We start from the raw sequence: 16594 nt of genomic DNA on the forward strand, positions 1-16594 counted from the left end.
GGTTTGTTGTAGTGCTCACATTTCACCACCTCCTTGGTAGATCATTGACAAGGACAACAACTCCCTCAAAAGTAGTAGAACCAATTTGTAGGGCTGATTTCTCAGTAGAGGGAGTGTGAAGCATAGAGTTCCGACAGCACTCCTCTATATGAACGAGGGCAAAGGACTGCTCTAGAGTAGCGAAGGGAGGTTTGCTAAGTACCTGGACACGAATCTGATCATACTCAATAATCAAACCAGCCAAGAAATCATACACCCTAATTTTGTCCACATGTTTTGCATAGGGAGCAATATCTTCGGCACTGGAAGGATGATAATCTGCAGATTGATCAAGCTCATACCACAGAGTTTGAAGTTCAGCATAATACTTGGACACAGAGCGGTCTTGTTGAGTAGTAGTGCGCACTTTCTTCCGAAGATCAAACACCTGAGTGTCATTCCCTATTTGTCCATAGGTTTCTTTGGCAGCAGACTAGATCTGAGAAGCGGTTTCTAACAACAAGAATCCTCTAGTGATAGATTGATGTATAGAGTTGACCAGAAAATTCATTACCAGAGAGTTATTGGTGATCCATTTGTCCTGATTCCTGAGGAGTATTCTCCTTAGAGGGTTTCTTTGATTTGCTTGTGATATTTCCAGTGAGACCTCTGCCAACAATCGTAGGATAAGTGATTTTGGACCAGATTAGATAATTAGTTCCATCCAATTTCACTGAGCAAGCACCAAAGGGAATATATTCATTGCGACCTTGCCCATCAGAATCTAAGGTTGCTGTAGATATAGTAGTTTCTCCAAACAAAATGAAAATAGGGAGTAGTTGACAAAAATAAGGGAGAAATACCAAATCTTCAAAACCAGCTGTTAGAAAGAGCTACTACTTGGATCGAACTTTCCATAAGGATGGTGAAGAAGTCCTCCAAATTCTAATGAAGAACTGGAGAGATGGTTCAATTAGGGTTAGGAGCAACCCTAAAAATCCTCAAGGAAGAGGTCACACACATAGCCTTGGTAGATTGGGCCACAGGGCTGGTCGAACTCCTCTCTAGGGGCGAGGAAGATATCCTCCAATTATCAGTCAATTCTAAGGTGTAGAACCCTAAAATCAATGGAGATAGGGTTTTGGAGAGAGAAAAACCTTGGTTTCTTGAAATTGCAGATGAAGGGGCTTCAATCTTGTAGGTGATGATGGGTCTTTTCCAGGTTGATGTACTCGATCTTCAATGGGTGGAAATTTGTTCTTAGAAGTAGGAAAAACCAAATTACAAGGGAGAAGAATGAAAAATCGGAGATAGGTAAGAAGTAAGAGAACCCTAATTTTTTCAAAGTTTTTTTGGTTTAGAACATTGAGGTGATGTATAGGACAAAAACTAGATTCATATGAATCACCTCATTAGTGCTGTCCTATAGAAAGTTAGGAAGGCAAAGTGGGAGAAGAATGAGGCTTGTGAAGAAGATGGGAGATGAGAGAGAGAGGGCCTGCGATTTTGGAAGGAGAGAAGAAAAGTGGCTGAAAAAAAAAAGCTAGATTCGAACCTTAGCTCCAATACCATTTTGAGAGTAAAATTGAGGAGAATGCACGAGTGATCTAATTGATCACCCAAGCCCTTCATTTATAATAAGCAAAGTAGAGTCATAACAGAAGTACAACTCCTAACCAAACCAGGAGTACTAGTCCTAACCTAAACAGGAGTTTAGGTCATAACTCAATTACAAATATACCCTCACCCATCCAGCTGCCCCACTCTAAATAGGGTCGGTGGAGGGGAGAAATCCCCATTGTGCCCATGTGGCACACTTATTCTAACACTTTCCATGATTGGTTGAACGCTCTTGATGGTTACTTCAAGTGGTTCCATTTGAATGAGGAGCGGAAGATGCAATTGGCCAGTACTAAGCTCACCGAAGGAGCTAAAGATTGGTGATGTACTCAAGAGAACAGACTTACATGGCATCGTATAATTGATGCACATGGGAGGATATGAAAAACATCCTCAGGGAGAAATACCTTCCCACGACCTATCAGTGACATCTTCATGATCAACTCAACACCATCCAACAAGTTAACATGACTATGGAAGAGTATATTGATAAGTTTAACAACTTTCTTTCACATACAGGTGTTGATGGTGAGGATACAATTTTGGTCCCAATATAAATTGGGATTAATGCATGGTATTAAAGACAAAATTGGTGTGGTTGAGATCTGTAGCTTAAATGATTGGTTTAAAAAGGCTATGGATGCAGAAGATTTGATAAAGGGAGCCCCTAGAATGTACAACAATCAGCTCACTGATGTGAAGAGGACTTTTACTCCTAATCGATCTAGTGGATCCCCTACCAGAGCTCCACAAGTCACACCGGATAAGGGTAAAGCCCCTATGATTAATAGGGACACCGGGTACGAGATGTTATTATTGTAATGGCGTAGGACATTATGCCAAGTTCTGTCCAAAATGTGAAAAGGCCAATTCCATCATTACTGCTAGTCTGCCACTAAATCCAACTTGGAGATGTTGGTATATGAATCCCAACTGATGTAAAGCAATAAAACAGTGCCAAACAGGGTCGAAAACAGCACACAATTGTAGATTAGAGAGGAATCCTAACAACTCTAGGGAAGGATTAAAGTATCAGTATTAGTTGTATCGATCGGCTAAATTTAAGATACGTATTGGAGGGTATCTTATCGGTATCGGAGATACTTTAAACTATATCATTAAAGTATCAGTATCGGTTGCTGTATCAGTCGGCCAAAATTAAGATACGTATCGGAGGGTATCGTATCAGAGATACTCTAAAGATATGCGCATAAATGGATAGGAAACACTTTTTTATACACTTTTGAATAGCTAAATGATCGGCAAACCCATGAGTGGCCTCCCAAAAGTACTTCACCCATAGAGATATTAAAATATTAATATGCCACTCAATGTATTAAACATTTACTAATATGTAAGATTATTAACCTCTTCCACCACTTCTTTGGCCGCATCAATATTAGGTGCCAATTTGTTTATGACATCCTTCACGGATTGCATCAAATCACTTCTAAGCCATAATTGAAAGCGTAGTGAAGGTCCGCATTCAAATAATAGGCTGCACATGGTTTGGAATTGTTGTTAGAAATTTAGCATACTAAATTACTAATAAAGTAATAACTAAATAGTAACTACTAACTAGTAAGTATCAAAAAAGAAACATAAGTCGTTTACTTAAGAAACATATTCGGACCATAAGGCACTGAAGTACTTACACTCCCAAAGGTCCATTAGCAATTGGCATGCTAAGTGGATTGCATATCTACAGGAGTTCGTGTTTGTTCTCAAATATAAGGCTGGAAAAGAAAACCAAGTGGCACGTAATTGGAAACCTTCACCTCACTAAGCTCGAGACTTGAGCACATCAAGGATGAGTACATACATGATGCTGATTTTGCTAAACTTTATGAAAATTTATAGCAAGGGGGTCGAGATGACAAGTATTCAGTACTTGATGGTTACTTATTTTGGGGTACGTGTCTTTGCATCCCAAATACATCTTTGAGGCAACACTTGGTCTGTGAGTTATATGGTGGAGGAATAGGTGGGCATTTCGGTAAGGACAAGACACAATCAATGGTTGCTGATTTGTACTATTAGCCTTGTTTGCAAGGGGATATTCAACATGTTATCCAATGATGCCGCATTTGTCAACTTGCAAAAGGAGTGAAGACGAATACGGAACTTTACACACCCCTACCCGTACGACACACACCTTGGCTAGACAAAAGCATGGATCATTCAAACGTTGATGTTCCAGCCTATTCCTCTTCTTGGTATGAATCTGAATTCATAAACAATAAAGAACAACAAACAAAGTTATTGTTCCAAAAATAAAAAGTCTAAAATATGAGATAGATGTAATACCCAGCTACTTACAAAATCAAATGTGTTCCAGTTGCACTCACAACCAGAAGAGGAGCAAAAAAGCCCTAGAATACATCTTGCAACCTTTGAAAGCTCAAAAGCATGACCTCTAAATGAACCCCACCAAGTAACTATAAAAAATAAATTTATATAAAAAAAGCTAGATTAATATTTAATATATCACACAAACAAAACAACTAAACAATGTACTTACTAGGACTCATGGTTGCCCGTGATCTAATTGCCATATCCTAGGTAAAACCACCTTGAGAATATCTATACAAAGTGGCTTGAGTATTTATCTTCTCTTGTAAAGCTGGTTTATGTATCATTCTTTCAATGACTTCATTAAATGCAAGCTGTAGAGAAGATATAATTTGGTAGCCACCATCATCACCTTCCTTATAAGAAACAAATTTGCCAGGATTAAGAAATAGTGCTGCTCCATACAAAGGACGCCCCATTTGAATCTCCCAACGCTTGTTAACAATATCTAACACTTTCTTATATTGCTTTTCTCTATCCCCAAAATTTTCTTTTATTTTCCTTTTAGCCTCATCCATGGCATATTGAACCTCAGGCATAGAAGGCCCCTCATCACCATCCGCAATCCTCAAGACAGTAAGAAGTGGCTTTGAAGCTCTAAGACAATTTTTCACACCATTCTAAGATGCTACAGCAAACGCCGTATCAACCACTTTCTTCCCAGCCTCGGTCTTTGCCAAATTAGAACTAGTCCATTCGTCAGAAATAAACAAATGTCTTAAGTCATCCTTTTGTTTTAACAAGCTTTGTAGTGTCAGAAATGTAGTTGCAAATCTAGTAGCTACTGTCCTCACAAGATCCCTCCCATTTGTTCTAGCCCTCATTGCATCAATAATGCATGTGTGCCTGTAGATGAAGTTGGTTACTTTTTTTTGCCTTATCATATTCCTATTAGATTTCAAGAATCCTATTTCCTCCAACATTAGGTCAATGCAATACGCTGCACAAGGAGTCCAATATAGCTTTGTCCTCTTCTGCATCAGCATTGTACCGGCTAATTTATAAGCCAATGCATTATCTAACACAACTTGCATAACATAGTCCTCACCAATTTCTTGAACTTTGTTGTCAATCAATTCAAACAACTTCTCTGCAGTTTGAGATATACTAGATGCATCAATAGATTCCATAAAATAAGTCCCCTCTGTATAGTTAACGAGGAAATTAATTAAATGCCTTCCTCTTTTATCCGTCCACCCATTAGTCATTAGAGTGCACCCATACTGCTTTCAATATTCTTCATATTTATTCTTCATCTCTGCAGTTCTATCCTTTGCTGCCTTTAACAATGGCACTCTCACTTCATAATAACTTGGGGGCTTATATCTTGACCCGTACTGTGCAATAGATTCCACCATCACCTCAAACCTCCTTGACTTAAGAGCATTGAATGGAATACCACACTGATAAACCCAATCAACAATGTGATTATCAACTCTCTTTTTTTCTTCCGCTGATCTAAACCGGTTCTCTATAGTAGTCTGAGTACTACCTTAATACAACCACTTGCTCAGGAGTCCGTCTAACATGAGCATCCATGGGGCCCCTTGCTTGTGGCTGAATGACTACTTTCTTTCTCTTAGTAGCTGTCCCAGAGCTAGGAATAATTCTAGAGGTTGTAGAAGGAGTCCTACTAGACTGTCTTTGACCTTCAACTTCTATATCAACATCCACATCAGCACCAGCACCAACATCAACATCAACATCAACATCATCATCATCCAAAATGTTTTGCATCCTTTTCTTCTTATTGTGCATAAGAGCTGCATTCATCTCTGTAGCAATCGCTACAGTTGTCTTGGTACACTTAGATACATCTCTATATCCACCCACCAAATGTTGCATTAACCTTTTAATTCCACACTTGAGGTTTTTTCCACAAAGAGTGCGTTTAACAAGGTTCTTGTCTGAAAGGTCAGGCCAATACCCATACTTCCACCCAAGGTCATTTGATTTGGCCTTCTTGGTTGGGTCTTTGGACGGATCATATGCAGCCGTGCTTATATTATCACCTCCACTACTACCACCAACAGTACCATCCATTATGAACTCCTATAGTCCTATTATCCTACAAGTTACAGAACAGAGTAACAAAGTATGTTAAGTGTTAACCAATAACATTAACAAGATAACATCAAGTATTCAAGTTATAATTTATAAAGCAGTGGCTGCATTGTATGAATCTAGAGTTATAAAATCTTTATAAAACAGAGTTACAGACAATAGAGTATATTAGTTAACCAATACAATTAAGGCATTAATTAATTCTATTTTTATGCTGTTATTGAACAGAGAAGAAAGAAGAAGGAACAGACTCACTGAGATGGAGAGAACTAGAGTACCAGACGACTAGAGAAGAACTGAAGAAGGAGAAAGAGAAGCAGAGAAAAAGAAGAATCAGAAGCAGATTAGCAGAACTGCAGAAGATGAACAAGGAGCAGAGAAGGAGTGAAGAAGAGAAGAGAACCAGAGGTTGCAGAGAATAACCGGAGCAGAGAATAGATGGAGGAGAGCTGGAGAAAAGAAAAGAACTGGAGCAGAGAAGATCAGAAGGAAGAGAAAGATCGAAGTTGCAGACTTGCAGGTGGGGCCCTTACCTTGTTGTTGTCACTCTTGCTGCCAGAGGATAAGATGTCGCAGGCAGTGGCTGCTGGCTGTTGTCGCTCTTGCTGCCGGAGGAGAAGACGTCGCAGGCGATAGCTTCTGGCTGCTGGTTGTTGTCGTTCTTGCTGCCGGAGAAGGAGAAGACGTCGTAGGCTGTTGTCGCTCACTGCCAGAGGAGAGGACGTCACAGGCGATGGCTGCTGGCTGCTGGTTGTTGTCGCTCTTACTGCCGGAGAAGGAGAAGAAGAAGAAGTCGCAGGCGGTGGCTGCTAGCTTTGAGGGCTTTGTTCTCTTCAAGCTCGAGGGTTGTTTGGTTCTTTTGATAATTTGTATTTGAGAAATTGAGGAGGGAATAAGTCGGGCCTCGAGGGTTTTCATTTTAGGCTGCTAATTAAAATATAACAAACAAAATGTTGTTAGTGAAAAAAAAAAAAAACCAATACAGAAAATCGACCGTCTAGTGAATCAGGCGTGATCTGGCATCCATGGCAGCGCCATGTCGATGGCTATCAGCCAATGGCGACCGCCATTTGTGAGTCACGCAAATCTTAGGACTGCCATGACCTCTGTTTTCCGCTGAGAAGCCAAATCGCCGCCTAGGCGACGCCATGACAACTATGATTGAAGGAGGAAGAAAGCCCAGCCAGCTACTCAGCCTTAGGGTCTATTGAGCAGCTCATCTGGCCCCTATTCTGGCCTCAATTTTGATTCAGATCTGGTTTTGTATGACAGCCATCGAACCAGTTATTCCTGCATTATTTTGTCTTATTGTTATGCTTTCTTGAAGCCCATCCAAGCAGCCATCGAACCAGATCAGCAGTAGCCTTCATATAGGCCTTTTTCTTGCTATTGATGTTCTCTCTGTGCTGTGTTTTTGTCTTTTGCGGTTTGACTTATTCAACTACAAGATTGGAGTGTCAAGATGGTTTTTCTAGAGGGGTCTAGTTATGTCTTTACTTCTTAGTGTGCAAGTTATTGATATTAGGTAGTTTTGTGTCTAGGTCAATAAGTTTCTAATTTCTGTTTGCTGGCTATTTTGGTTTTTACCATTTAATGGAGTCCTTGACCTCTACTATATAAAGAGGCATTGCTGTAACACAAAACACCTTTGATGATTAATGAAATTGCAGCTATGAATGCTCCTATTTTTGAGAGAGAATTGTGTTTAATAACTGAGATAGCTGTGGGTGAGAGACCCAGGACTGAGACAGTCCACTGCACCCACATCTATCCCTGCTGTGATTTCTTCTCTTGTATTCTCTTTACTTGTTCATTGTGACCATAGTTTAAAGTATCTCCGATACCGTTACGTATCTTAAATTTAGTTGGCCGATACGGCGACCGATACCGATACTTTAATCCTTAATTGTGACAAGAGTGTTTTGAGTGCTAAATATATTGGAAATGAAGGCTTGAAGAACTGCCCTTGGAGTAGAAGATCGGCCTCAATCAGCCACTCGAATCTGTCCAGAGTGAGGGTTTTGGATTTGGATCAATTTCTCCTTGATCTCCCTAACCAAGAGCCCTTTTAGGGTTTTGTTCCTAGTCCTAGAAGGGTTCTTCGATCACCATATCAGGGCCTTTGGAGGCCTCTTGTAGGGCCCACAGGTTTTCTCCCTATTCAGATTTTGAACCCTAAATCTGCCAGGGTTTGTCTGCTGTTTGGTTGTGTGCCTACAGATCTGTTTCTTGCCCTCTTTGGGGGACTGAATGGGGATATCAACAGGCCCACTTGACCCAGGTTTGCGTCTCATCGGGGCCTTGATCAGTGAGTTCTCTATTTCTATCTTTTTAGCCTATTATTCCAGATCTGAGTTGCTAGTTAGATCTGAACTTAAGATCGAGTTTGGTGTGGAGTTTACACATTATCTGGTGTTGTTTGCTTAGGTGAATAACCTTACATTAGATAGCTTTGAAGAACCCTAGTTTGCAGCTTATGATTATCACAGACCATGAAATACTTTGCTATCTCATGTAGGATTGTTCCTGGGATAGGTACCAAGGCACAAAATTTCAGGGGGGGAAAATATTTGGCACAAAGGAGATCAACCTATGTCTCTACCGCGCAGAAACAGAGTATCAATCTCTATTGCAACAGAGATTTCAAAGATATGATTAACTGCAGAGAAAGAGGAGAATGATGGGAACGAACCTGTGTAATGAGAAGAACAGGATCAGATCAAGTAGGAAGAATGAGAGAAAGGAGGGAGAAAGCACTCAGATAAAGCTTTCGCCATAGCAACACAACATTGTGAACCTATTGCATTCGTCAGGTCTGTGTAATACGTTAGATGGTTACATCTTATAAAAAAGCAAAAGTCCAATAAAATAGAAATTGACTCTAATAAGGAAACATGATTCTAGTATCCTATTCTCCTATGCATATCTATCTTCCCTAATATAAATTCAAATAAAATGGAGATCGGAAAAATAACCCTAAATAAGCAAAAAACAATCGTGCAACTGCACCATTCTTTGTTTGTATTAGAATCTGGCTAGTCTCATGCCATTCTGGATGTGAGCTCTTTTTCTTGATTCAAATCCTTTCCATTGAGGTATTATGTCTGTTCTTTTATTACACTTTCTTACCTACTTTTTGTGGCTTCATATGATTTCTGTATCACTTGATAGTCTTAGAAACAAAACTTACCTGAAATTTACTTTTCTGTTTTTTTACCAGGTCCAATTCTCCAACTGGGTTTACTATCCGTAAGTATAATATCATGTTTAATCTTCTCATATGTAGTGAAGGGAGAGAGAAGGGAGAAAGGATGACAAGTGTAGTTTCCTAAAATTACAAATGTAAATAGAGAGAGAGAGAGAAAGAACTTGGGACCCAATTGATGAGTTTGAGACTGCCCTACTTCATTCATTATATGAGACTAACTTACAGAATAGGATGCTAGAAAGTAAGACTGAAAATAAGAAACTAACTTACAAACTCTAATATGATTGGGTCCAATAGGACCACAACACCCCTAAGGGTTGATCGACTTCTAACACTCCCCCTCAAGGTGGAGCATAGATGTTAATTATGCCCAACTTGTTACAAATATAGTTAACTCTACCACTCCTCAAAGACTTAGTGAAAACGTCTGCAAGTTGTTCCCCTATGCGAACATGACTTGTAGAAATAATTCTTTGCTATAGCCTTTTTTTAACAAAGTGATAGCCCACCTCAATATGCTTTGTACACTTATAGAACATTGGATTTGATGCAATATGGATCACAACATGGTTATCACACCACAACTGCATAGAAGAAGTGCACTCAAACCCAAGTTCCGTCAAGAGCTACTTCACCCTCGTCAACTCACAAGTGACATGAGCCATGACACGATAATTAGACTCTGTGCTAGACCTAGCCACAACAGACTACTTCTTGCTCTTCCAAGACACAATATTTCAACCAATAAACGTACATTATCAGTAGTTGGTCACCTATCAACAGGAGATCCAACCCAATCAACATCCCATAAACCTTTATTCTGCTCATGTTCATTATCAGAGTACAATAGACCATGAGTAGGCAAGCACACACATCCAGTTATGATGCAATCACATTCTCACATAAAGGTTACAATAGGGCACCATCTAGTTATGATGCAATCACACGCTCACATAAAGGTTACAATAGGACACCACATATACAACAACCATATGACCCATTTCACTATATTATTCCATTCTAGTTACTAAGTCTAAATATGTGGGTATAAGTGCTATAAACAACGTAGGTGGTATCCCCTTTCCCAGTACGTGGGGCTCTAAGGATACAAGCTATTTGCAAGCAGGAGTCCACCAGTCCCGGAAAGAACCTTGGTCCCCCAACCAACTCCTAAATAGTAACCCTTGACAGTCATGGTCTCGGAATCCCACACTGTTATAGGTCTCCCATGCTGTCCGACAACCATGCGTATAGTACGTTGTTCCATGCTTTGCCCTCTCAAGATATAGTACATTGTATCTGGGCATAGTAGTCCTCCATGACCTACTACCGAGTGAGATTAGCCAATACCTTATCCCCTATTGGCAAGGGATTATAGCACTAAGATGTGATCTAAACCATATGTAATCTACATGCATCCATAACAACCACCTCATTCAATTATACATCTGTAGCATAACTGTAATACATGCTGAGGTGGTCTGTATCTAACCAGACACCTTCACTCTTCTTGTCTTTTTCCCTTAGGTTGCTCCCCTTTCTGAGCCAATTGTCTGTTTCATAGGCCCGATGCGGTAGGAACAGCACAACACTGGGGAAGGTCCAACAGGGTTTCCGAATCTCTTCTGGCAGGTATAGCCTGGGCCCACCGTCTGGCTGGACCAGCCTACCGGACATGGTCTGCAAATAACAGGATTTTTCCCATCTGTGGGCAGAATCTACCAGGCCAACACTTCGGGTTCTGGGCTTCCAATTTCTTCCTACATGGTCCTTTTATGATGTTAAACATGGGTGGGTTACTGGTTTGGTCAATTACAATCTAGTTCACCTAAGCCCTAATACAATTCAATTGTTCCCAGTAGGGTTTCCTAGGAATCAATTGGGATTCCTACTTAACTGGGCAGACAGAGACCTGTCCCACTCAATACACCACCCATACATATTTAATTGGGTTAATTAAAATTTATGGAACCCCTGTCCGGTTCCAATTTGGGTTTTTTTGCTGGCACAGGGTCAATTGGGTCCCAATTTCCCAATTTTCCTACCCGGGTGACCCAATCAATTTTCCTGCCCATTCCCGGACAAAATTAGGAACATGTGGAACTTTACTCCACTTCCAATTAAGTCAGTTTTTCCCAATTGGCAATATCCCTATGATCTAGGGTTTGAAGGACAGTTAGACAGCTAATTGGGTTCCAATTCGGGTCCCAAAATTAGGGTTTGAGCTGTAGGGAACTGAACTGAGTCCCCACAGCCATTTCCCTACTTCCAATTTTGTCAACCACTAATCTTAACCCTCTGGCTGAATTCTACCCCTACTAAATCCATAGGGTAAGTTAGCGCTTTTACCTTCTTCCAGTTCTCGGGACTTACAGGTATGGTAGGGAATACCCTAGTGCAATTGTCCAACTCTCAGGCTCCATCCAGCAGTAGCAGTTTCACTGACAGCCTACTAATTTCTCTGGCAGCATGTTGGGGAAGTCTACGTCAACTCCAAGGCTTAGCTGCAGCTCCCTGGCAGTAGCTAGGACAGCAGCATCGGGGCAGCAGCCCTTCTTCCCCCTCCTTCTTCATCCTTCTTCTTCTTTTGCCTACGATTCTGTAGGGCAGAAATGAGAGAAAGGGCTACGTACCTTTTATATAGGGTCTAGTTAAATGGACCTTAGGGTCTGTTTGGCTGTATCCCGGAAATTAATTTAACACTTTAATGTTAAATAACTCATGGCCCCACCGCTGGTTGAACTGATTGAGGGTATTTAGTCAGTTTATGGGCCCCTTCTTATGAGGTGAATGGGGTATGCTGATGTGGAGGGGTGTGGGCCCCACAGAGCAAAAATCCAATTTTCTGCATTCTGCCAGCCCCAACCGGCTGGCCTGTTGGTAGCTAGATAGCCTGCCGGAGACTTCTTTTTTTGTCCACCAGCAGTCCTAACTTTTGATCTTTTGAGTCCACCAAATGTGGGATTGAGTTCACCCCTTCCTGGCCATTCTATACCCCTTACTTGGCTCATGAGTTTGCCAATTTCTTCCTCCTAGTACTGTAAAAGTCAGGTCCACAGTAGGGAAATCTATTACCCTAGTGCCAACCAGGTCTTAACACTAAGTTCAGCTGCTTCCAGTTTTAGGGTGTTACAGGTCAATTGTGCTGGCATTCTCAAGCTCATCTAGAAGATTGCCTCCAAGAGCGAAAGTGTCTGGGTCTCTTGGGTTTATTCCTCCCTCCTCAAAAGCAACTCAATCTTGTCTGCTTCCCTCCAGACGCCTCTTGGATCTACCAAAAAATCCTCTCCTTTAGGCCTATTGCTTTGGGCGCTATCTTTTAGTCCATTTCATAATCTACTCCTCAGGCTTGAGCAGTAATGCCAAAGTTTCCTCCATTCTGTCCCAAGGTATTTGGTCCCCTCCTCCCTCCTCTCCTCCCCATGCCAACCCTTGGGCCTCCCCCTCATCCCCTCGGGGCACAGAGGAAGGGATGACCTCATTGTTTGGACCAATTCCAGCTTGGGACAGTTCTCATAGGCTTCTGCCTAGGATCTCATCCAAGTTAAAGCCCCTCTCATTCCTTGGAGAAACATCATCTGTTTAAAAGTCACATCAGCCACCACAGCTTCACCGCATGGCGCGCCCTCTCAACTTCCTTCCCACGTAGTCTTTTCTCCTTCACCGGCATATCCAAGCCTTCTGGGCTTGCTGCCTCTGCTGGAATGGCATCGAAGATGTTGATCACTTCTTCTTCTTTTGCCCCTTCTCTTTCAACATTTGGAAGAGAGTTCTCAGCAACTGCTGGCCCTCCTATCCTTCCCTTGAGTAAAGAAAGGATCTGGGTTGACATGACATTCCGGGGCCCTCTATTTGTGACACTGCTAGGAAGCTTGCCTTCTTGTGCTACTATCAGTCATATCTGGATGGAGTGCAATCTGCGTAGGTGGACTTCCAACTCTCGCTCCTTCAATCAGATTTGGAAAGCCATCTACTTTGATGTTAGCTCTAAAGATTGGCTGCCTACCCCATCGCTTTGTCGTCGACACTCCAAGGAACAGGCTTACTGTTGTTTCCTGGGGTCTCCCCATTGATATCATCACTATCTCCCTCCGTTGATGTATCCTCTTAGTTTGGTCTAGGGCCCTAGCCTTGTGTTTTTTAGCTTGTTTTTGTAGCGAGTGGTTCTCCCCCCCTCCTCCCCCTTTGTATATTTGTTCTCTTTGAGAATGAATTTATTTATTCATCCAAGAAAAACACCATTGGTTGGGGTGTGTCTGGGCAGGTAGATTGATGAATTATACCACAACCAGCCATGAACTGAGAGAAAGGACTAGAACATTATTCCTTGGCATTATCACTTCGTAAGATTTTGATAGATAAATTTGACTGATTCTGAATTTTAGCTACAAATGCACATAAAATAGAAAACAACTCAGAATTATTCTTTATTAAATAAATCCAGGTAACTCTGGAATAATCATTAACAAAAATAACAAAGTACCTAAAATCCAACTTGGAAGTAATGGGACATAACCCCATACATCCAAATGAACTAAAAAAAAAGGGTGCATAGACCGTTTATTGACTCTAGGGGAGTAGCTCACATGTTGAAGCTTTCCAAACTAACAAGACAATCTAAATTAGAAATAGAACGAAAATGGGAATCAAGCTTTTGTAAACTTTGTAGAGACGGATGACCTAAATGACAATGGGATGGGGCTTCTTGAACATGCAAAGGAAGAACTGTCTTCAAAAAACATAGAGCCTCCCAAGTCGATGGCCTCTACCAATTGTCTTCTTTGTCGTAAGGCCCTGAAAAACACATGAATAAGGAGAAAAAGTTAAGGAATAGTTGTAAGCTTGGGTTAACTTACTCATAGATAAAATATTAAAAGGAATTTTGGTAATTGAAGAACAAATGGTAATGACAAAGAAGAGTTTAGACGATATTTCTAGTGCCTTAAACTTTCATAACAATTCCATTAGTCAACGTGAAAGTAGCGGAAGATTCTGAAAATAGAAAAATAAACCGGACACACTAGACATATGATCCGATGCTCCTGAATCAATCATCTAGGGGTAAAAAGATGACGAAAAACATGCAGTGGCATTACTTGTCTTGACAAAAGTAGCAGTGGAAGGCTGAGGAGATTATGTTTGAAACTGAGTATACCATGCAAATTATTCATTTGTCATCTTGACTATTTTACCCTTAGATTGTCCAAGTTGAGAAGGTTGAGAAGTTTCTCAGTAATTGCTGCTGAATTGGAAAACTGTTTCTGAGGAGTTTTTCCATTAAGTTTCCAACAAAACCATTGGATATGTCCTGGTTTGCCACAATGGTGACATGTTCGTTCTACCCCTGAACTATCTAAAGTGTTGGAGTTACCAGAAGGTTGCCCCTTACCACCTCCACTGCCAGTGCTACGCACCCTACCTCAATTACCTCAATTATTATTCTAAGAAATAAGAGTGAGAGCTATCCATTGGTGCAGGATCATGAGAATTCTCTCGAGCTACCCGTAAGACTCGAGAAAAGGTATCTGCAAGAGATGCCACTTTGTCACCTCCAAGAATTTTAGACCGGACTACATCGTACTTTCGTCTAAGACCACCCAAAATACCTAACTGCGAGCTAGTCTTGTTAGTTCTGCATCTTCTGCACATTACCACTAATAGGAAGTAGAGAATTCAGCTCCTCATACATTCTCTTGAAATCAGCAAAAGTATTGAGTCAGAGGTCAACCCTTCCGATCAACCCGATAAAACTCTTGAGATAAGTCAAAGATGTGAGAGAGGTTGTTCTGTCCAGAATACAGAACATGCAAATAATCCCACAGCTCCTTCACAGTATCGATTTGAGTAACAATATCAACTATAGAGTTATCCATTGAGTTCGACAATTGTCCCAAAATATGTGCATCAACATTATTCCACATATTGGTAGTAGCTGGTTTCACTTTTGTAAATGACCGTGCTGGTCACCAGTCAAAACCAGCTGTACAATTTTCTTCCATTGCTGAAAATTGGATCCTCCTGCAGCTGCTTCTCTTTGATCCTATGAGAGGATGAGAATACCACCTTAGTGACAACATTCTTTGCCTCAGCTTTAGCCATTGTTGCAAAAAATATAGTAGAGAATCACCAAAGAAAAAAAATCGATTCACAGAGAACAGAATGAGAATCGATCCGTAGAGAACATTGATCTAATTTCCTTATCTGGATTTTAGATCACATAATTGATTGATCTTATGTAACCGATCAATTCTAATAAGAGAACAAACTAAAATCTCCAGACAAAACTCCACCAAACAAACAAAGAATTGATTCAGATCACAAGACCCTAATTAGGGTAAAGTACTAGGATACTTGCGGTTGGATGTGTAGTGCTCCAATGATGCTCAAAATTGGACTGAATGTCCCTGAGTTGATGTTTAAGAAACCCTTAAAAGGATTTTCCAAACCAAGGTCAGATCTGAGAGATCTGGTCAAAATCGATTTTGGCAGAGAGACAAAACCCTAGTAGTTTTAGTTGATTTCTCCAATCCTTGAGCACTTTAATTTTCAGACCGTAAAACCCAACCAGCAATTACTCTGAGTCAATCCTTCACAACATATGTTTGATCACAATCAATCAAACCTCCATTTAAAAATCAGCAAGGCAGGGGATAAAACCACCCCCTCTAGGAATCGTGGAACCTTTAGGAAGAACCAATAACAACCAAATAAGAGAAGGATGGGTTGTTACTGGTGATACAGTGATAGCAGAGATCGATTTGCTTGTTTATGGATCAACCTCTGATACGATGTAAAGAGAAGAGAAGAGAAGAGAGAGGCGATGGTGGAACTTGGGAGTCCCAATCGATGAGTTTGAGACTGCCCTACTTCATTCATTATATAGAGACTAACTATTACGGAATAGGAAACTAGAAAGTAAGACTGAAAATAGGAAACCTACTAACTTACTAACTCTAATATGATTGGGTCCAATAGGACCACAATATCCAGGGGAATCGTGGCTTGCACTAAACAGCAGGCCACGATTCCTCTCTTTCCTTAATGATCGACTTCTAACAACAAATATGGATCTATATAAAGAATTTGCTGCTTTTGTGATGAATTTGAGTGAATTTCACGTCTTCTGTTTCTATAATTTTGGATTGCACATTTATGGGAGGAAGCTTCTCTTTGGAACTTTTCTACATGCTTTTTGTTCACATTCATAAACATCCCTTGTATCACAGATGGATTATGGCCCGATTACAATGATGGAACTTGGCCAGCATGTTGCAGGCGATCTAGTTTTAATATGACAGAGGTGCTATTTTACTATTTTATGCTCACACTTCTCTCCTTTGTTTTTATTTCCCCCTTATTTTGCTGCTGGAT

General features: G+C 40.7%; 1 protein-coding gene across 2 annotated transcripts in view; it reads left to right on the forward strand.

Annotated features, from left to right (window-relative positions):
• LOC122085891 (ribonuclease 2) overlaps nucleotides 1–16594 on the forward strand; it is a 69775-nt gene that overhangs the window by 13593 nt on the left and 39588 nt on the right. For both annotated transcript variants that reach the window (XM_042654495.1, XM_042654493.1), the window contains exons 2-3: nucleotides 9236–9264; nucleotides 16450–16523. In XM_042654495.1, the coding sequence (XP_042510429.1) occupies nucleotides 9236–9264; nucleotides 16450–16523 (103 nt within the window). The remainder of the gene's footprint in view (nucleotides 1–9235; nucleotides 9265–16449; nucleotides 16524–16594) is intronic.

This window comes from Macadamia integrifolia, chromosome 8, assembly GCF_013358625.1.
Source record: "Macadamia integrifolia cultivar HAES 741 chromosome 8, SCU_Mint_v3, whole genome shotgun sequence".
Taxonomy (NCBI): Eukaryota; Viridiplantae; Streptophyta; class Magnoliopsida; order Proteales; family Proteaceae; genus Macadamia; species Macadamia integrifolia.